Source organism: Diabrotica virgifera, chromosome 8 (assembly GCF_917563875.1).
Source record: "Diabrotica virgifera virgifera chromosome 8, PGI_DIABVI_V3a".
In the NCBI taxonomy this organism is placed as follows: domain Eukaryota; kingdom Metazoa; phylum Arthropoda; class Insecta; order Coleoptera; family Chrysomelidae; genus Diabrotica; species Diabrotica virgifera.
In genome coordinates, this window is record NC_065450.1 from 103007011 (window position 1) to 103029312 (window position 22302).

Below are 22302 nucleotides of genomic sequence, written 5' to 3' on the forward strand. Positions count from 1 at the left end.
AGCCCTACTAACTAACTGAAACCTACTTTAACTGTAATTCTTGTCTTGGAACACGTGCGCCCTAGTAATGCTTATATTTTAATAAACTTCTAAAGCTATCACTTGCAAACGCTTTCCAAACTGGAAATCAAAACGTTAATACTACATAATATAATTTTAATTAGAAGTGTTTATCCCCATAAAAAACATAACAGTTGAAATTTATTTAACACTCGCTGACTCGCTAGAGAGATATTACCGGAAAACTTCAATATTTTCTGCATTCAAAATAATATAAAAATTTGATTTTTTTGACCAAGACCTAACCTCAAAAAAATTAGGATCTAATAAGGCTTTTCATCGACTCTCCTTTGTTTCGAGCTTCTGTCATATGTTGTATAATCTGTGTATAATATTCATATAGAGTCCTTTTCATGAGCATTTTTCAGTGAGTCACAAATGATAGAAAAAAAGGTAAGTCAGTGATAATACACATTTATGACATTTATTCTAACATGACATAATTACATTTATAAAATGGTATTTTCTTTGATTTGTATAGTCTCATAAATTGTACAGATTATATTCGTAGATGTATTATAGAATTCGTAAATAATTTTCTCTTCGATTATAGTGCCATCTATCGACAACTAGAATAACTAGAATAAATGTTATAAATGTCTGTAATCACAGACGTGCCTTTTTTTCTGTCACATACAATTTAATGCGTTAGAAAGAAATCGAAAAACTGTGACGCACTGAAAAATGCTCATGAAAAGGACTTTATACAGGTTATACAACAGAAGCTCGAAGCAAATGAAAGTCGATGAAAAACCTTATATCGCCACTATTTTGGCATACAACCGCTTGGGCGATCTAAAAATTCCCTTTAATAGAAAGAGGAACTAAAAGTATCTAAAAGCTGCAAACTATATTTACATAAAAATGCAAAGGAGTACATAGACCTGAAATGACAATTATTATCGACAGTCAAAATAATAATTATCATTCTGTACGATTAAGTGATTAGTCCGTACGATTAGGTGAAAATCACAACAAAATTTACAAATCATAATTTTGAAACTATAGTTAACCTATCAAATTCAAAGATTGCCAATTTTCACTTCCTCTTGTTGTTCGTAGTGCCTATGATAAGCATATTTACAGTTTCAAAAAAATTAATCTTTGTTTATTATCGCTCTTATTTTTCTGGTACAATCAGATTCATTTATTGCAATTCATTTTACAATCACAGTTATAAGCGACATACCTATTTTGTAGAGCTTAACGTACAGAAATTTACTAAACACAAATTAAATAGTAGGTGCTACGAAACACAACTTTCTTGGACTCTTTTCTGGATATTGATAAGCTCTTTATTCCAATATTATATCCCTTGACCTTTTAATCTTAAAAAGCAATAGAGTAGAGGTAATGAAAAATATCGAGCCTTACATTCAGGATGATTACAGATATGTCATTCTTTTAAGGTTGAAAGAGTTGTTAACTAAGTTTTTTTAATGATTTTCACCTAAGGAAGTTGCAAAATAAAAAGTGCGAAACATATAAACGTTAATCTTACGACTAACAGCCCCCGCAACTTGTTCTAAAGCACCTAACCTATCAGCAGCTGCAGCTTGATCTAGCTCGTCCTGTTCTATACATGCGCAGCTTTGAGTTTTCCTTGCAGCTTTAGGAGAATCCGAACAGTTCTTTAATACTGGACAGGTCTTTCTGGCGTATCTACAACACTTGCGCACCGTCTTTTTTGTTTTTATATCCGAGCAGCTCTTCCATGTCTTCGGCAGGTATTTTTTTCGAATAACTACCTTTTTGGGAGATTTGACATTTTCGTTATTGTTTTTTTGTATCGTTTTCCTAGTGCTGTTACGTCTTGTAACTATGTAGGAGTCGGGAAATTTTTTGTGTCGGCGTTTCTGTAGGTCGTTAAGTCTCTCTAAACTATCACAACGAACTAATTGATTATTAAAAGGCTTCACGTCAATAATTTCACTATGTCTACGATTATAGTTAGGCTTCTTTTGTAAATTGGTGATATTGTTAAGACATTCTACTTGGTCTGGAGGATCTTTGGACTGTTTTAGTATACCCTTCGGCTTCGATTTATTCGTGTCAGGTGCACAATAGTCTTTTTCTTTGGTCCCTACATTAAAAATGCAATTCCTATACTCGCAATTATGATAAAATTGGTCCAGAGGTGCTTTATTTGTAAGCGAATGGTCGGAAGAGAATTTTGTTACAGCTATCAAAGTATTTTCTTTACAATTCATAGACAAATCTGGTTCCGAGTTAAATTTAACTCTTTCCTTTTTAATGGTCTTCGGTGCAATATCACCTGTAAGTTTTAAGTTACATTCAGTTTTCGAATCTGAACCATTCAAGCTCCAGTCGTATAACAACTTTAGAACCTCGATTCTTTCATATTCCGTCAGTTTGTCGTTTAATCGTTCCTCACTAACGCTCTTACTTCGGTTTGTCACATACTTTCTTTTATTAAGAGTTGGGACACTGATAGCTTTGTCTTCAAACTTTTTGGCCAAGTCTGTAACATTCCGGTGACGTATCTCATAAGGAGACTTCCAGGTCTTGTGTTTCATAGTAGCGTCTGGGTCTATTTGGCTCAAATCCAAGTTAGATTCATATACCACACTGTTGATACTCGAAGTGGAACTCGAAAGATCCTGTAACGACGAACTAATAGCTCGTTGTTGGCGAAATCGTCTAGCACCGATACTTAAAAACTTGTCAGTTTCACTAATATCGTCAATATCATAGCAACTATCATTAACTTCGATTGAAAAACTTTTCTGTTGAGCAAAGTTGTCTTTCAGTGTCTTCGCTTCTGGCTTAACACAAAACTCTTCGATTTTTTCTTCTTTTAATTGATTTCCAGTTTCGTCGTAAGTCAGTGTAACGTTTTTTGGACACGGTTCTGAAAAATCGGTAACCTGCAGATTGAATACTGGCTCATCTGATTCAATTTCGATTCGAGGAATGGTAAATCTACGTTTTTCGGACTTAAACAAACTGTCGTCAGAATTAAAGAAAATGTTATTTTTTGGTTTCGTGGCCGGGGGAGTGAATATTCTTTGCTGGTTATATTGAGGGCTGTGAAGAGACTCTGTCGAATCATAGGTCTCATAGTAGTAATTGTAGTTGTCCAAAGCTGCATGCACAAAAAATTTAATATTTTGAGACCTATACGACATAATATAAATAGTGTGAATATGATGAATGAATGTACGACTTCTTAAACTTACTGTCATTAGCGAAATTATATTAATTGTAGTAAATGTGACTGTATTTCTCTAGTGTTTCGTTAAAAAGGGTAAATTAATGGAAACATCAGTCCTTATATTATTCTCCTTTTAAATCACAATCACACCTTTAGTTTTCAACAAGGAAATCAAGTCACAGTTTTCAAGAATACCATTTAATCACGTACTTACTTAAATCTAGATAAATAAAAAATAAACTAATACAACTGAAGCTTTATTTATAACTTGAAAACGATTCAATGAGTAATTCTGATCAATTCTTAAAATTAGAATGATGGATAGTTGGATAACAATAATTACTGTAGTACACAGGACCTAGTGTTTAGCGATAATACTCTATATAGCAATACTAATAAATATATTGTAATACTTCCCATATTGGTTTATATGAATATGGATGCATCTGCATATTCTTGCTTAGAAAAACAAACTATATTATTAACATTTAAAATTAAAATATGTTTCTTTGTGTTGATATTTTAAAAATAATAATAAAAAACTGTGTACATATATGAATCCAAAATATCAAATATCAAAATAATGTCCAAAAATTATAATATATAGCCGATGTCCTGAGAACCTACATAATAGTCAAACGATATGTGGGAACACTGTCGTTGATGAATCTTTGTTCCAGGGACTTAACGACTGTAACGATGAAGATTATAAGTGGAGGAGGTATGAGGGAGATAATTCTCGGATCAGCATACTTCCCACATGATGATCCTGAACAACAAATGCCAAAGGAATTGGACCAGTTAGTGAGAGATTGCAGGAGAAATGAACTGCAATTCATCATTGACTGTGATGCGAATGCGCACCATCTGACCTGGGCGGTACACCAATACAAGAGGTCAGCCATTACTACAGTTTATTATGGAACATGATTTAGACATACTAAACGTTGAAAACAAACCAACTTTGGCGACGATTCAAGTTAAAACCTGTTACAAAATTGCATGTGTCATTTGAGGTGTCCTGTCCAGACCATCGATACATCTGTTTTGAAATTACAGACAATGAGCCTATCAAGGAAACTTGTCATAATCCTCGTAAAAAAACTGTACAGTAAAGTACCCTATACTGTAAAGTACTCTGGCGGAATGATAACCTCGCAAATTAAAGGGCAGAAGTTAGACAAAAATTTAATTTCGCCAAAAGATCAGGTCAATGGGTCGACATTTTTGAAAAACTCAGCGACAGATCAATATTTGATTAAAGCACATTTTTCCGGTATTTTCATTATTTTACTTTGACCCCTAAGCCAGTGCAAGGATCAACCCATTTTTTAACGGCAATGGGGTTCAAATATGAGAACCAAAAAATGAGAACAAAAAATGTATGAAAGCACTTAGAAATATCACTTTACGAAGTCAAAATGACACTTTTAGAAATAAAAAATAACAAATTCCCTGGCGAAAGCCGAGTAGTGATCGAGGCGATCAAACTAGACTATATTTTCAATCAAGATGCAGAAGAAATAAACAAACCAAGACACGTTAAATGCTACTAGGAGCACTCCCGAATCATAATTAACAATGTATAAACTTTGAAAATCATGATTTGGGATTTACAATGTATATACATTGTAAATTATGATTCGGGAGTGCTCCTAGTAGCATTTAACGTGTCTTTGTTTGTTTATTTCTACTGCATCTTGATTGTAAATTTAGAATAGGTGAAAATAAAATTATCCTGGCTTTGGCGAAACTTTTCACCGGATGTATCTACCAAGGAAAAACACTTTTTTAATGAAACAGTGGAGTCATTGTTTTATTAAACAAGAGAGGAAACAAAGATATAAAAAATTACCGTCCTATCCGAGTAGAGGACGCTCACCGACCAGGTGGTCTGACGACCTGAAGCGTGTTAGTAGTAACTGGATGCACGCCGCACGAGATAGAAACTGAGGTGGAAAGGAGCTGAGAGAGACCTATGTCCAGAAGTAGACGTAGGGCAGGTTGATGATGATGTGTTTATATCATATTGTTTACTCAGTGTGACAAATTTGGTTAAAATCAAAAGATGTGTGAAAAAAGAAATTAAAATCTAAACCATTCGCGTACTAAGTCAACTAATTAAGCAGGTAAATACAATTTATTAAACAATTTGTTTAAACAAATTAAATAAAGTACTGGACCGAACTTAAAAATTTAAAGACTAATATACAGTGCTTTTCAAATAAAATTATCCACCTTAAATAACTTTTGAACCACTAATTTTTAGAAAAAGCGCAACAACACGTCAAATAATATTTGAAGGGGGATACGTTATGCCATATTTAAGCTTGCCGGGAAAGGCACCCTCTCACCCCCCGTATCATCCCACAATATTTTTTAAATTACTTCCACCTTTTTTCATTTTATATTTGGATTCTCATCTTTGTACTGATTTCAAAAATGTTTAACACATGATGTTTAAAGTGATTAGTTTATGAGAAAAATAAATACAAAAGCAGGAAAACTGGATTTAAAAGAAATTATTTTTTTTTTAATTTTATTACAAACATTTAAGTAGAATGAACATATCGCTACCAAGAATTTTAACAATAATTATTCAAACCTTTAACAATGACAAATTTCAAGTCATTTTGAATAATTTTTGGTAGTGAAATGTTCATTCTAAATGTTATATATCAAATATGTTAAATATCAAATAAAAAAAGGTGGAAGTAATTAAAAAAAAAATAAGGGACGTTACGGGGGGTAAGAGGGTGCCTTTCCCAGCAAGCTTAAATATGGCATAATGTCGCCCCCTTCAAATAATATTTGGCGTGTTTTCCGCTTTTTCTAGAAATAAGTGGTTCTAAGTTTTCTAGAAATAAGTTATTTAAGGTGGATAGTTTTATTTGAAAAACACTATACAGTGATGAGCGCGCTAATAACCGGCAAAATAGTGCAAAAGATGGAAAACATACCTAATACATTGCAAAAAAAAAGAGATGAAACTAGTGGAGATGGAAATGATCGCTATAAACGTACAAATTAACATTACATTACATAGTTTCCCACCTTTAGACGTATCAGAGGAGTATGACAAGAATTTTATAAAATACTCCTGTCACAGAGGTCTAAAGGTGGGGAACTATGTAATGTAATGTTAATTTATACGTATATAACGATCATTTCCACCTCCACTAGTTTCATCTCTTTTTGTTTCGAAATGTATTATGTTTTCCATCTTTTGCGCTATTTTGCCGGTTATTATTAGCCCGCTCATCACTGTATAGGGAATTGCAAGGGCTTTCAAACGATATCTTATGTGAGCCCCAATGCGATTAAAAAATATCGGGATGATTCTTACACTGGCTTAGGGCTCAAAGTAAAATAATCGAAAAAAATACATGTGCTAATAATAGAGCTGAAGTATTGCGGAAAAGAAGCAGAAATGAGTTGAGTCATAAAAGTCTTCTGTTCTGGAATACATCTGAATACAATGAGACTGTTTCTTGGAGACTTGAGCTGCAGACTCTGTAGCAGAGAAGCTGAAACATTCAACTATAACCCATGACTGCGAGGAATTGGATTGCAGGCGGGAAACACTTTTTGGGGACAACCGAGTGACTCCAAATAGATATGGTACCCATTCACGAGACGTATAATCTGGTGCAGAGTTACAACTTTAAAATCTTGGGGAATAGGAATCCCCATTTTTTATTGCAGATTTGGATTCCTTACGTAAAAATAAGCAAATTTTATTCGAAACATTGTTCTGAAGCTGTTTTCTTGTGGCATTTTTATAATCAATTACTTTTAATGGGAAATAAGCCAAAATTTTACCAAAAAAATGATTTTATTAACGTTTCGAAGCCCAAATCGGGTTTCGTTGTCAAAATACAAAATACTACTAAAATAAACAAAAATGTTGTTGCTAAGTAAAAAAATTCTTCTAATAATTTATTTAATCTGAATCATTTATATTGGCACTTCAGACGTATATTATAAATTTTAAAGTAGAAGACTTTAAAATGATATCGCCAATATTTATGAGTTGCGTTCCTGGGACGACTTTACTAAAAGATAGTTCATTCGATTACATGAAATCAATCCCAACTCAAGAATATGCGTCACAAAAAAATCATAGCATGTGATCTGTCTTTAAAAAGACAACCAAATGCAACGATGACAGTAAAATTCTCGCGTTAGAGATTCCATAGTAAATCACGAGGGAAAACCAGGAAAAAAAACCTCGTGATACTATCCCGACATCGTAAGTATTTGGTCTTACATTTAATTTACTTTCAAAAATCTAATAGCAAATTCTGACTTTAATATGTTTAAATTATAAATAATATTAATAATACATAGATATACAATGATGTAGAATACAATCGGTAGAATGCAGTAAGATGTGGTTACCCATACTGAAAGAGGAAGTCAATGAAAGAAAATACCACGATTAGTAAGTCAATAACATTATATTTTAGTATTACTCATTGTATATCTATGTATTATTAATATTATTTATAATTTAAACATATTAAAGTCAGAATTTTGTATTAGTTTTTTGAAAGTAAATTGAATCTAAGACCAAATACTTACGATGTCGGGATAGTATCACGAGGTTTTTTTCCTGGTTTTCCCTCGTGATTTACTATGGAATCTCTAACGCGAGAATTTTACTGTCATCGTTGCATTTGGTTGTCTTTTTAAAGACAGATCACATGCTATGATTTTTTTTGTGACATATATTCGTGAGTTGGGATTGATTTCATGTAATCGAATGAACTATCTTTTAGTAAAGTCATCCCAGGAACGCAACTCATAAATATTGGCGATATCATTTTAAAGTCTTCTACTTTAAAATTTATAATATACGTCTGAATTGCCAATATAAATGAGTCAGATTAAATAAATTATTAGAAGAATTTTTTTACTTAGCAACAATATTTTTGTTTATTTTAGTAGTATTTTGTATTTTGACAACGAAACCCGATTTGGGTTTCGAAACGTTAATAAAATCATTTTTTTGGTAAAATTGTGGCTTATTTCCCATTAAAAGTAATTGATTCGAAACATTTTTTCGAATTGTGCACAGATGGTGCTATATCTCGAATATCTCGAAATGAACCAAATGAACTTCCAAATGAAAAACCAAAAACACATGTTTATTTATTTTTCAAAAAGCTATCGAATGACATCAAACACTACCCTCCATTTCCACCCCCTGGGGTGGGGCGGGGGTAATTTTGAAATCTTAAATAGGGAACCCCATTTTTTATTACAGAGTTATATTCTTCATGAAAAAATGAGTAACATTTATTGGAAATATTTTTTAGAATTTTGATAGATGGCGCTATAATCGGAAAAGTACGATTTATTAGTGCCACCTATCGACAATTTCTAAAAAATGGGGGTTCTTATCCAAGATTTTAAAGTTAACCCAACCTCCTGTGAGTGGAGTGGGGGGTCGTGTTTGGTGTCACTCAATAGTTTTTTTGAAAAATATTAAACATCTGTTTTTCGGTTTTTCATTCGGAACTGTATTTCTCAAGAACAATATTAGTACTGGTGTCCGTTGGTTTTATTTGCATCGGTGAAAAATGTTTAAGTTTCAGTGACGGCAGTGTAAAAAAACATAAGGACTACTAATAATTATGTGGTCTTCAGCTTTTATGGAGAGCTTAAATACACTCCTGGCCAAAAAAATCGGGACACCTTAAAATGGGTCATTTTGATGTGTCGAATCTCCTAAACCTGTTGTCCGATTTTAGTGATTTTTTTAATATGTTATAGCCTTATTCTTTAAGAATATGGATGTAGTAATAGTGTTGCTGAACAGGTAAATGTCATTGTATACCGGGCGTAACAATAATACTGTGTTTTTTCCTGAAAGTTCGTAACACCCTGTTGAATATTCTAGCATTTAAAAAATATTGAAATTAAAACTCAATCGTAGCCTTAGCATTTCTTAACATTCTGCTTTTTCACTCATTCACTTATGTTGGATAATGAAAAAGTTAGGTACTTTGACAACTAGCCATGTTCTTCATCAATACAGGGTGTTTCTAAATAAGTGCGACAAACTTTAGGGGTTAATTCTGCATGAAAAAATAATGACAGTTTGCTTTATAAACATACGTCCGCAAATGCTTCGTTTCCAAGATACGGGATGTTGAATTTTTTCTTACAAACTGACGATAAATTTATAGCTCTAAAACCGATTAAGATCTGCAAATGAAATTTGGTAGGTTTTAAGAGGTAGTTATTTCACATATTTTGACATACAACTAAAAATTTTATATTCGCCATTGGCGTGCATACAGGTATTATGACCGGGTAATATGACCCGTATGCACGCCAATGGTGAATATAAAATACATAATGTATGTCAAAAATGCGCAATAAATGACTCTTACAACTCACCAAATTTAATTTGCATATCTCAACCGGTTTTAGAGCAATAAATAAATCGTCAGTGTGTAAGAAAAAATTCAACATCCGGTATCTCGGAAACGAAGCATTTGCAGACATATGTTTATAAATCAAACTGTCATTATTTTTTCATGCAGAATTACCCCTTAAACTTTGTCGCACTTATTTAGAAACACCCTGTATTGATTAATAACATGGCTAGTTGTCAAAGAACCTACTTTTTCATTATCCAACATAAGTGAATGAGTCAAAAAGCAGAATGTTAAGAAAAGCTAAGGCTACAATTGAGTTTTAATTTTAATATTTTTTAAATGCTAAAATATTCCACAGGGTGTTACGAACTTTCAGGAAAAAACACAGTATTATTGTTACACCCGGTATACAATTACATTTACCTGTTCAGCAACACTATTTTACTACATCAATATTCTTAGAGAATAAGGCTATAACATATTAAAAAAATCGCTAAAATCGGACAACAGGTTTAGGAGATTCGAGACATCAAAAATGACCCATTTTTAAGGTGTCCCGATTTTTTTGGCCAGGCTAAAACTATTTTTCCAGTTTCTGATACTGATAGAATTTATTTGTCTATTTATTTACATCTGTCAAAAATAAGCAGTTATAGACATTTTTCTTAAATTACAATATATGGCATATGATACATATTTGGAAACCTCTTGTGTTATTTAACATGTTTCTAAATTTTGTGTGCGATTTTGTCAGCCAAGTTTCAAAATTGCAATCGTTCAATATTGAATGACGACCGTTTAATATTTATTCAATAGCAACAATGGTAAAAAAAATTCTGTAGCGTTGTGTCAAAAGTTGATATGTCAATCTAGAATCTAGCCTAATTTTTCAGTAAAGCAAGTAGAACAGTTGAGAGTTTGAAAGGCCCTCTAAATTGAAATTTTCAAAGCGATTTGCCATGTGATTTTAAACTTACCACATTATCGGTGTATTGATCTTTAAAAAATTGACCTTGTTATTTTTATTTTTTTTTTTTCAGAATACACACATACAAGATACATATCATGTTTTTCCAACCCCAAAACAAAAAGTAAATGGACATAATATCATCGTATCAATTACTATATAAACATAAGAAATCAAATGACATAACAAGTTCTGCCTTATTAGACCTGGATCCCGCGTACCAAAAAAAGTTGATTAATAGCAAGCTGAAAATTTGTTAATAGCTTAACGGTGTCTAGTCGGACAAACTTTGATGTATGGGAACACTGGAATTGGGGAAGTTTTAATTGTGGAACAGGTTAAAAATTTCGAACGACACATTACGAAAACATCCCATGTATTTTGTCGGACAGAACTTCCAATTGATTTTTTACCCTTTCATTAAACTTTCATGCAAAAATCAGACTGCTATTTATCACCAACTGCGCATTTTAATAAGTGAAACACGTAGAACATGTCAATTGACAGGAACTATGTTGGTGATAAATAGCAGTCTGATTTTTGCATGAGAGTTTAATGAAAGGATAACAAATCAATTGGAAGTTCTGTCCGACAAAATACATGGGACGTTTTCGTAGTCTAACGTTTCAAATTTTTAACCTGTTCCACAATTAAAACTTCCCCTGTTCCAGTGTTCCTGTACATCAAAATTTGTCTGACTAGACACCGTTAAGCTATTAACAAATTTTCAGCTTGCTATTAATCAACTTTTTTTTGGTACGCGGGATCCAGGCCTATATTTAGTACCACAGCTGACATATCATATTTATATTTCATTCTCATTTTTAAGGGTTTTACTTACCTTCACCATAGATATACCAAACTCTTCCAATTTGAAGAAATGTTACTATAGATATACCAAACTCTTCCAATTTGAAGAAATGTTACTACATAACATATCAAGCAAATAATCTCATTTTGGCAAAAATCGGACATATCAAGTTTTGCCATACCACTAGAGATTTATGATCTATCCCTAATAATTTGAAGTTCATCTTTTATGAAAAGCACTCGAACATGTAATTTATTTTTCCAATTCACATTCTGATATAATTCATTTGATTTTTATGAAACTGCTATTATACAACTTATGTCACTCAGTAAATTTCTTCTATACCCTCTTTTTAAACCAGAAGAAGTAAACTCAAAAGACAGATTCACATCCAATAATGTCACTAGAAAAATCACCAAATAGATTTTCTTTTTTTGGTTGATCATGTCGGCCTTCGACGGTAATCCATACGTATTATATTATACTATTTATTTATTTATTTATCGTATGGCATAGATACAATAAGAACACATAATTGAAAAAAAGTATATAAAACATTACATGAAGTATCACAAACGAACATCTAATGTATTAATATAATGTAAAACATTTTCGGTCGCATTCAGGAACTCATCGAAAACTCCAGGGTACCGCCTTCGGGGGCATTCCTCAATAATGTGGCGGACGGTCTGCCGTTGCGCACCACAGTCACACTCAGGAGTAAGGGCCTTTCCCCATCTATGCAAGCTGTCAGCACATCTACCGGTACCTGTTCTTATTCTGTTCAGCGCCGTCCATGTATTGCGGGGCAGTTCAAAGCCTGGCGGTTTCTGATCGATACAGGCCATTTGGTGTGATTCCTGTGGTGAGTCGCTCTCCCATTGTCTTCTCCAAGCGTTGGTGAGGTCGAAATGTTCCTGATGTAGGGAGGTGGCCCTTAACAATGGGGGATATCTGGAGCGCAGTCTGTTCATTTCGATATCAAGTTTATCATGGTGGATGGGTAGTTGATGGTTAGCCTCGATTTTTCGATATTCTCTGAGAAGAGAATGACTTCTTCTTAGTTTCGGCGGTGGAATGTGACTCAGAATGGGAAGCCAATAGTTCGGTGTTGGTTGAATTGTACCTAACATCATTCGCATTGTCTGGTTTAATTGGGTGTCAATGATCTTCGTGTGTTTGCTGTTGAGCCATACCGGCGAAGCATATTCAGCCGCCGAGTATACGAGTCCGAGAGCGGATGATCTGAGTACGGAGGCTGAGGACCCCCATGTGGTGCCACATAGCTTTTGGATTATATTATTTCGCGTCTTCAGTTTTTCTGCCGTTCTTTGTAGGTGTTCCTTAAAACTTAAGGTTCTGTCAAGAGTCACTCCAAGATATTTTGGTGTTGAGTTATGAGTGAGTAGTCTGCAGTGGTGTCATGGTGTGGGAACGCGTGGGAACGCCGTTCCCGCACTGGTTAAGAAAGAAAAAAAAATAATAGAGAATTTAGGTTTTGTAAACAAAAATTAGCAATGCGTTCCGGCACTGCGTTCCCGCACTGCTAATTTTGCCATGACACCACTGGTAGTCTGTTTTCAAAGTGAACGGAGAGTTTATACTAATACGTCGCTAAATAGTTCCTAAAAACAACTGTTTTTTTTTATATATAAAAGCAGACTGTAAATCTAAAAATTAATGGAATAACGCAGAAAACACAAAAAATCGCCGATATAACTTAATTAACCTATGAAATGCCAATAGTGTCAAAATTGCATAACAGTGGAATAAACTTGCCTGAGGTTGGACCAATTACAATATTACAAACAAGCATAACGGCGAGGTAAATTTGAATTACTCCTCCTAGTTTAAAAACAGGGTATAGTATTTCATTAGACAAACAAATCAATTCTATCAGAATGCGGGAAACCGGAAAAATAAATTGCCTTGTTCGAGCGTTTTTTATGGAAGTTAAAGACTACCAAAACAATTAAAGTAGTCTATATTTTTTTTTGTATTGCCACAAAAGTGAATAATTTAGCGATCTACACTTTAAAACAGAGCGACATAATCGTTTACAAACTTAGAACACGTTGAGTGTGTCAAGAGCTTTCACACGAAATATTACTTGCCATATAATCCCATTTAAAACAATGTTACAAAATGGCTACCGTTCGTCATTTTGAATGATTACATCACTAAAACATAAAAACGATGTACATGTGCCTCAGCTCAGTTATCAAAATATTTATCAATTTTGGTAATTATGGCCCAAAAAATAGTTGGAAGTGGAAGACTGTCTTTAATATGTGCACTGTAGAATTCAGAATATAAAAAAGTATTTTATATATGAAGAATTCAAAGCTTTTAATATGGTTACTCTCGTATCATTACAACTGTCATTATCAATATAATGACATACTCAAAAAATGAAAAAACTAATAATTCAAATAAATAATTACCTCGATGTGGTGTTGGGCTGGGTTGTTGTAACAACGTAGCTAGACCATGATAAACCGCTCCGGCCTTTGCCACCTCCAATGTGACAATGCTAGTAGTCCTCTGAAGAAACTCAGCGGCTTTTTCCTGTGTAATTCCAAGCAAAGACTGTCCGTCAACCGAGAGCAATTGATCGCCCGCAGCTAAACGCCCGTCTCTATCAGCAGCACCGCCAGGTACCACCGACTTGATGTAAATTCCTAGTCGTTCTTGGCCTGCTCCTTTCGCCGCCACTATCGACAAGCCCATACCGCCTCCAGCTTTGTGTAGCCTGATGACTTGAACCTAAAAATTCTTACATTCAAAAATCGTTGTTTTTAAAAATATGTGTTTTTTTTGTTGTTTACCTCAGGATTATAATTCACCCTTAAATATCGACACTAAAATAGATTTCTTTATTTGTTTGATATTTTGATAAAAACTGTCAAAATATTATTAAAGTTATAGTTTAAGATCCGAATAAAGCTCGACCTGCACCCATCTGCTTTCCGGATAAAACATTTTTTTTATTAAATTTCATACATAGACAAATATTTCTAGCATGGGTTGCCTATCAAAATCGCGTCATAGCTCTCCTGAAGAGGGGGCCGTAGGGGTTGAAATCAATATTTCAGTATACTTCACAGATTATTCAAGAAAAAATTCAAGGAAAAATGTTGAAAAATAAGCCAACGGTGGCAATTTTTTAAAGACACGTCAAAAAACAATGAATTTTGCAGTAGACATCAGAACTGATCATTGGATTATGGTAAACAAAAATTTCAAAAAACGTTTTTATTTGCTTATGAGTTTTGCAAGGTAACGCTGTTGAGTTTTTTTAGTTTTATAAAGTTTTGACTTTTTGATATCACTCAGAAGTCAAAACAACGATTTTTTTACAAAAAAGGGTGAAAATCAATACAGGGTGTTTCATTAATAATTGTCCATATAGTAACTGGAGAAACCTTAGCACAGAATACGAAGATTTAACGTAAAACACTTAAATAAAATGTGGTTCCTTACTGAGTTACAGGGTGTTTTATCTAAAAATTTAAAAACTATTTTTGCTCAGCATTTTCAAACTATTCGACGTATCCTTTTCATACTTGGCAGGTAGTATAAGTACTGTGCAAGCTACTAAATTATGTTAAAGAAACGTTTCTGGCTATTACCAGAGGCGTACGACGGGGGAAAGTGAATGGTTGACCCTTTCCAAATTCTACGCCACTGGCGAAATTGCTATTTTAGTTCAATTTTTGGATTCTCCAATACTTTCTATGAAAATAATATACTCTTCATTCGTAACGATAAAGGCATTAGTTTTTGAGATCTTTGAAGTTAAAAATGAACCGACACGGTTATTTTGATTAATGTATTGTGTCGCTTCATTTTTAATTTCAAATATCTCGAAAACTAATCATTTTATCGTTACGAATAAAGAGTATATTATTTACATAAAAAGTATTGCAAAATCAAAAAATTACACTAAAATGGCAATTTCGTCAGTGGCGTAGAATTTGGGAAGGGTCAACCAGCCGCTATCCCCTGTCGTACGCCTCTGGTTGTAGCTAGAAACGTTTATTTATCTTAATTTAGTAGGGTGCATAGTACCTACACTTTCTGCCAAGTATGATAAGGATACGCCAAATAGTTTTAAAGTACTGGGTACAAATAATTTTTAAATTTTAATCATATGAATCATATCATAAATTAATCAAAATAACTGTGCCGTTTCATATTTAACGTCAAATATCTCGAAAACGAATGACTTTATCGTTACCAATGAAGAGTATATTATTTACGTAGAAAGTATTGGAGAATCTAAAAATAGCACTAAAATAGTAATTCCTCCAGTGGCGTCGAATTTGAGAAGGGTCAACCATTCACCATCCCCTGTCGTACGCCTCTGGTAGTAGCTAGAAACATTTGTTTATCATAATTTAGTAGGGTGTCTAGTAGTCGCACTTTCTGCCAAGTATGAAAAGGATACGTTGAATAGTTTTAAAATGCTGAGCAAAAATAGTTTTTAAATTTTGAGATAAAACACCCTGTAACTCAAGAAGGAACCACATTTTATTTAAGTGTTTTAGGTTAAATCTTCGTATTTTGTGCTAAGGTTTCTCCAGTTACTATATGGACAATTATTAATGAAACACCCTGTATATTTATTATTGTTAAACAAAAAATAAGCATAAAACAAAAAAATATCTCGACAGCGTTACCTCAAGGAATGTCTAAAAAAAATATATACAAAATTCCAGGTGAGCCAGTCAAGTAGTTTTTGAATTACAATGTCTACAGCCTTTGAAAAAAGCAGTTTTTAGGAAAACGCGTTTAAAGTATTGTCAACTTTTATTTTCAATTTCTTTCTGTCTGTCAAATCGTAAAATGATGCACACCGGAATATTTTTTGAAACGCGGAGTAATCTACAAAAGAAAATGAGAACAGCTGTTGACCGCTGTTCACTACGTTCAAGCGTGCTGGCGCGAACCTGCTGCAAAGCGAGTCGAAGGTAGGGATATTCAACACTCCCTACCTTCGACTCGCTTTGCAGCAAGTTTGCGCCAGCGCCCTTGAGCGTAGTGAGAAACGGTCAACAGCTGTTCTCATTTTCTTTAGTACATGACTCCGCGATTAAAAAACATATTCCGCTGTTCATCACTTTACGATTTGACAGACAATAAATTGAAAATAAAAGTTGACAATACTTGATACGAGTTTTTCTCAAAACTGCTTTTTTCAAAGGCTGTAGACATTCTAACTCAAAAACTACTTGACCAACCCACCTGGAATTTTGTATATATTTTTACTTTAGACATTCCTTGAGGTAACGCTTTCGAGATATTTTTTGTTTTGTGCTTATTTTTTGTTTAACAATAATAAATATGTTGATTTTCACCCTTTTTTGGAAAAAAAAATTCGTTGTTTTGACTTCTGAGTAATATCAAAAAGCCAAAATTCGATCAAACTTAAAAAACTCGACAGCGTTACCTCGAGAAACTCATAAGCTAATAAAATCTTTTTGAATTTTTTGTTTACCATAATCCAATGATGAGTTCTGATGCCCACCGCAAAATTCATTGTTTTTGAGGTGCCTTTAAAAATTTTCCACCATTGGCCTATTTTTCAATATGTTTCCTTGAATTTTTCTTGAATAATCTATGAATTGTACTGAATATGCCTATTTAATTTAAAAATAAAATAATTCTACCATACTTTAAAAAGAAATGTGCTTGAAATATTGATTTCAACCCCTACGGCCCCCCTTTAAGGATAGCTATGACACGATTTTGATAGGCAACCCATGCTAGAAATATTTGTCTATGTATGAAACTTAATAAAAAAAAATGTTTCATCCGGAAAGCAGATGGGTGCAGGTCGACCTATATTCGGATCCCGTACTATTACAAATATAAATTTTTAATATTGGTGCACTCTAGGTGGCGTCAATATCTTTCACGCAATCTAGTAGAAAAGTCAATCTATTCATAGTTTAGATATAACCATATAACAAAGATTGCGCTCAAACCAGTTAATAAAACGAAAGCAGCCGTATAAATACATGTTAAAACAAAAGAGAGAAGTAGGCACAGTAGCTTGTAACTTACCTCTGGCTGAGTCGTACTTAAGGCACTCGGGGGTCTTGGCGCTGTCATATAAACAGTCCAATGGCCCGAGCTAGTTGGCTGGGCTGCCAGCCTGCACAGTCCCGAAGCTTGAAGGGGATGTAAGAAATCAGCCAAGCCAGGCGGCACACCTTGAACAACATCACAACTAAAACCGTCATCAGGAAGCAGTAATTGCAGTGTTGGCGCAGGATCTTCGTACAGCGTCACCTCCCGTCCTTCTGCTCTAGCCAATTCGTCTGCCACGCTTTCCGCTGCCTTGGCAGCTTGTTCCAGAAGAGAGGGAGATGCGATTTTTTCTCCAGGTTCCGCTATAAAAGTTGAATGAAGGATTAAAATCTTAGTTTTTAAAAAGTGATAAAGTTTTACACGAAATAAATCTTAGAAATTCTAGTTGACGGTCGTGATATAAAAGTGTTCTATAAAAGAATCAAACATTTTATGCGCGCGTGTGTGTGTGAGTGTATGCGCGCTTGTTTGTGGGTATGTTGTATGTGTGTATCTGCGGGTAGGTATGCGCGTGTGTCTCAATTTTTTTATAATTCTCGTTTTCTTTATCTGACATCTGTTACAATAATTAATGTAACATGTTTAATTTTAGCCCAGGAAATTCGGCGATACCGTATAATTTTCAGGGTCAACTCCGAATTGGATGAAAATTTGGATTTAGGTTCTACTTACCCTCCACTTCAAAGTTGAATTTGTGCCGTCAGTTGCTTTTACTTAGGGGGTGAGAGTCATCCCTTCTCGGGGATGAAAAATCGACCGTTTAAAATGTGTCCGGAAATGGATAAATTGACTAATTCTAATCAACTTTTGTTCTATAGTTTTTTAAGTCAGTCAATACTTTTAGAGTTATATGCGATTGAAAATGTTTCTTTTTCGACAAAAAAAAACACGTTTTCTGGCGGTTTTTCGCGAATAACTCAATAACTAAGTATTTTATCGAAATAGCAAAAATGTAGCAAAGAAAAACGAAAAAAGTTGTATATTCGTGAAGTCCAGTAAAAGCAAAGTTGTAGCTCATGAAAAATACGTACTTATTCGTCAAATTCAAAATCGAATATTTCATTGAGGTGCCCAAGACCTCAAGAGCTTGGGCACCTCAGTTGAGGTCTGTTTACGGTACGGGCATCGAACAAGTTATGAGGTTTAATTTGGCTCATTTTCCAACAAGACAACGCACGTTCCCATACAGCAGGGGTTACTAAAACATTCTTACAAGTACATAATGAGACTCCTTCTGCTCTATGGCCTCCAGGCTCCTAAAACTTATCACCACTCAAAAATGTGTGATATGTGATTAGCACCAGACTGAGTAATTTATCAAAACCACCAAACAAACCTGGAATGATACCATAAACCAAAGGTGGCCAACCAGCGGCCCGCGAAGCTATGCCAATAGCACAACAAAATAACAAACTAAAACCAATATGTTTAATATGCAATGAATCAGTTTCTCTCATGAAAGAGAACAACATTAAACGTCGTTATGACATTCAACATGCAAATAAGTTCGACAAGTACAGAGGACAGTTTCGATAGGACCAGGTCAATAGCTTAAAAAGAAAACTTTCTGCACAACAACAAGTATTTACAAGAGCGAATTCAAAGTCAACATGTTATGTAAAAGCGAGTTATGCAGTAGCTGCAATCCTAGTATGGTATTATAATATCACCCTGTACAAAAGATGTTTAAAACTCATTCAAAGTCATTAATCCATGTAATATCTGTTCTTGTATCAATAACCGCAAGTAACATTGAATTGTCATGTTTTGTTATTATTTAAATGTGTATATAAACATTAACTCGGTCGAGAAAGAGGATTATAAGTATTGATGTAGTTGGAAGGTATTCACGTATAGGATAGGTCAAGTTAATACTGTAAACAACTTATGTAGTGAATCATCGGCTTCGAATTAAATATAATGTTATCGGAAAACCTGAGTTTTAATTAATTGGGACCAGAAGGCATAACATCACACTATTTAATACATGGCTGATCCTGCAGACTAGAGGAGGTCTTCTGAAAGGAGCAGAGATGGTGGCGCCAGCGTGGAAATACCGACGACGAAAATGGGAGTTCGACCAGGACCATGGAAGACGATCAACCCAGTGAGCGACAGTGTAAAGACAAAGTGGAAATAAAATGTAAGTAAGAATGTCTATCTTTATTAAAAATGCTTCCCTCGTTTTATATTATTATTGAAAATTGAATATTTACCTTTGCTGATTTTTGAATAATTTATGAAGTATCGATTTTTTTTATCTATGAATTTTGAAACATGAAGTGATTTTTGAATTGAATATTTTTATCGAAGTTTATTATATATGCTATTCTTGAATTTTTATTGAATTTTGAATTGTTATTAAATTTATTTGAAAAATCTCTATCCGATTTCGATTTTTAGTACGGTTATTTTTAAATATTGTATGGAATATCGAATTTTTTCCAAAAAAAATTCTATCGAATTTTGAGATTTGCACTGATTTTGAATATTTTTATCTAACTTTTGCATATGCTATTTTTGAATTTTTATTGAATTTTTTTTTTCGAATATGTATACTATTATTGAATTTTATTAGCCAGTTGTTTTTGTTATTGAGTATATAGATACATTTTCATCGATTTTGTGTTAAATTTTGTATGATATGAACCTGAATTAATAATTTTTTGTGTGATAAATGATATTTTTTTAATGAATAATGATTAGTGATGACATACGTTGATATAAGAGCTTTAAGACAAACATTGATGTAAGCAAGAGATATATTTTTAACGAACCGACCTGAAGAGTCGAGATAAGGAATCTGGAGAACTATATAGATAAGAAGAATAACTAACAATATTATAAGCTAAATATTATGAGGCAACTAGAGACAATAAGAAACCCACTGCTCTTGTCAAATTAGGAAGGTACTAATGATTTATAGAAGCTTGAACGCTTATTAGAGACCCACTCTGTGTTTTGAAGGGTACCTATTTTATTCATGATTATTCGTGAATAAACAACGGCCTCAAAGCAAGGGATTGAGGTTGTGATATTTTTAGAAGAATTTGAACCGCATAAAATACCTATTTCATGTTTTGAGTTAACTATACCACCTCCATGGTGCGTACAGATCAGGGCGAAAATTCGGGGTAATATTGGCGGAGAACTAAGACATCCGAGTGAAACCTCTTTTATTAAGGTAAAACGAAGGTATCGGAGCTAGTATATGAAGTGATGATTATGATGTTATATGAAATGATATATGAGATAAATGATATATGATTGTTATATGAAATATGTATATGAAGATGAATTATGTACACTGTAGAAGTGCTATTATATGAAGAAAAATGAATTATATGAGTTGTAGTACCAGACAAGAAGAAAAGAAAGGAAAAAAGAGAATTTTATTAAAATATGTGGGAAAAATGAAAGAAGAGACATAAAATTTGTAAGAAATGTCAAAATAAACAAGCAGAATTAAGAATAATATACTAATCAAATAAGTATCTAATTATTGAATTGTGTTTAAGAATTAAAGTTGTAAATTTTTTTTCTCTAAAGTAACGTAAATTATAAATAACTTGTTTTTTAAATGTAGATAATGAATTAAGGTTAAATTTTCGCGGAAAATGGAAGTGTTTGAATTAAGGATAGACAATATCTTACAATAAGTGTTAGTAGATAGTAAGCAAAGGGACACAAAAAGTGAAATTTTTAGACATTCAGCAACAAAGATTAAATCTTTATTATAGCTACAAAAGAGTTATTAGAAGTTTAGAGAAATATTAGAAATTTTTAGAGAGATTACATTTTTATTATAGGTACATTATTTTAAAGTTAGTAAGACATATATAAATAAATCAAAAGAAGACTGAAATAGGAATTATTAATAGAGTAAAGGATACATTTTTTTACTTATTCGAGTAATATTAGCTTAGCTTAGGACTTTTAGTTAGATACGAGATTTTTAGTTAGGTAGATTAGATTATTCCCCTGCTTATAGGAGATGCATATAGGCACTAAAAGACTATATTAAAAATCCCGATAGGTTTAGTCACTGTTTTTATGTGGACACTGTTTTGTGAATGGAGAAAAGACTAAAAAGCAAGACGGAACAGAAAGTGAATTAGTGATAATAATAAACAATTTTTAGGATAAAAAAAAACTCTGAAACGTACCATGTTACAGTTAGTTAGGATAGTTAGGAAATTTAATTTTTGAAAATAGTATTAGGTAACCATAAACATTTTTGTAAAAGGGAAAGAGGAGCATCACATTTTAAAAATATGTAATTTTAACAAAACGGGGAGGTATGGTATTATAATATCACCCTGTACAAAAGATGTTTAAAACTCATTCAAAGTCATTAATCCATGTAATATCTGTTCTTGTATCAATAACCGCAAGTAACATTGAATTGTCATGTTTTGTTATTATTTAAATGTGTATATAAACATTAACTCGGTCGAGAAAGAGGATTATAAGTATTGATGTAGTTGGAAGGTATTCACGTATAGGATAGGTCAAGTTAATATTGTAAACAACTTATGTAGTGAATCATCGGCTTCGAATTAAATATAATATTATCGGAAAACCTGAGTTTTAATTAATTGGGACCAGAAGGCATAACATCACACTATTTAATACACTAGCAAAAAAATCAAAACCTTTTTCAGACGGTGAAATTGTTAAGGAGTGTTTGGAAAGTGTCGCTGAAATTTTATGTCCAGAAAAGAAAAGGAATTCTTAAAAATAAGCCTATCTCGTCAAACTATTACAAGGCGTGTGGATGATATTGGAAAACATGTCAAAGATA

General features: G+C 33.2%; 1 protein-coding gene across 6 annotated transcripts in view; it reads right to left on the reverse strand.

Annotated features, from left to right (window-relative positions):
• Positions 1-22302, reverse strand: part of LOC114341142 (afadin) — a 1043753-nt gene that overhangs the window by 66134 nt on the left and 955317 nt on the right. For 5 of the 6 annotated variants that reach the window (XM_050658899.1, XM_050658898.1, XM_050658902.1 and 2 more), the window contains 2 exons: positions 17472-17800; positions 13847-14168 (listed from right to left, as the gene is read on the reverse strand). In XM_050658899.1, coding sequence (XP_050514856.1) covers positions 13847-14168; positions 17472-17800 — 651 coding nt within the window. Of the gene's footprint in view, positions 1-1599; positions 3167-13846; positions 14169-17471; positions 17801-22302 lie in introns of all 6 variants that reach the window. The other variant, XM_050658900.1, reaches the window with a different exon arrangement.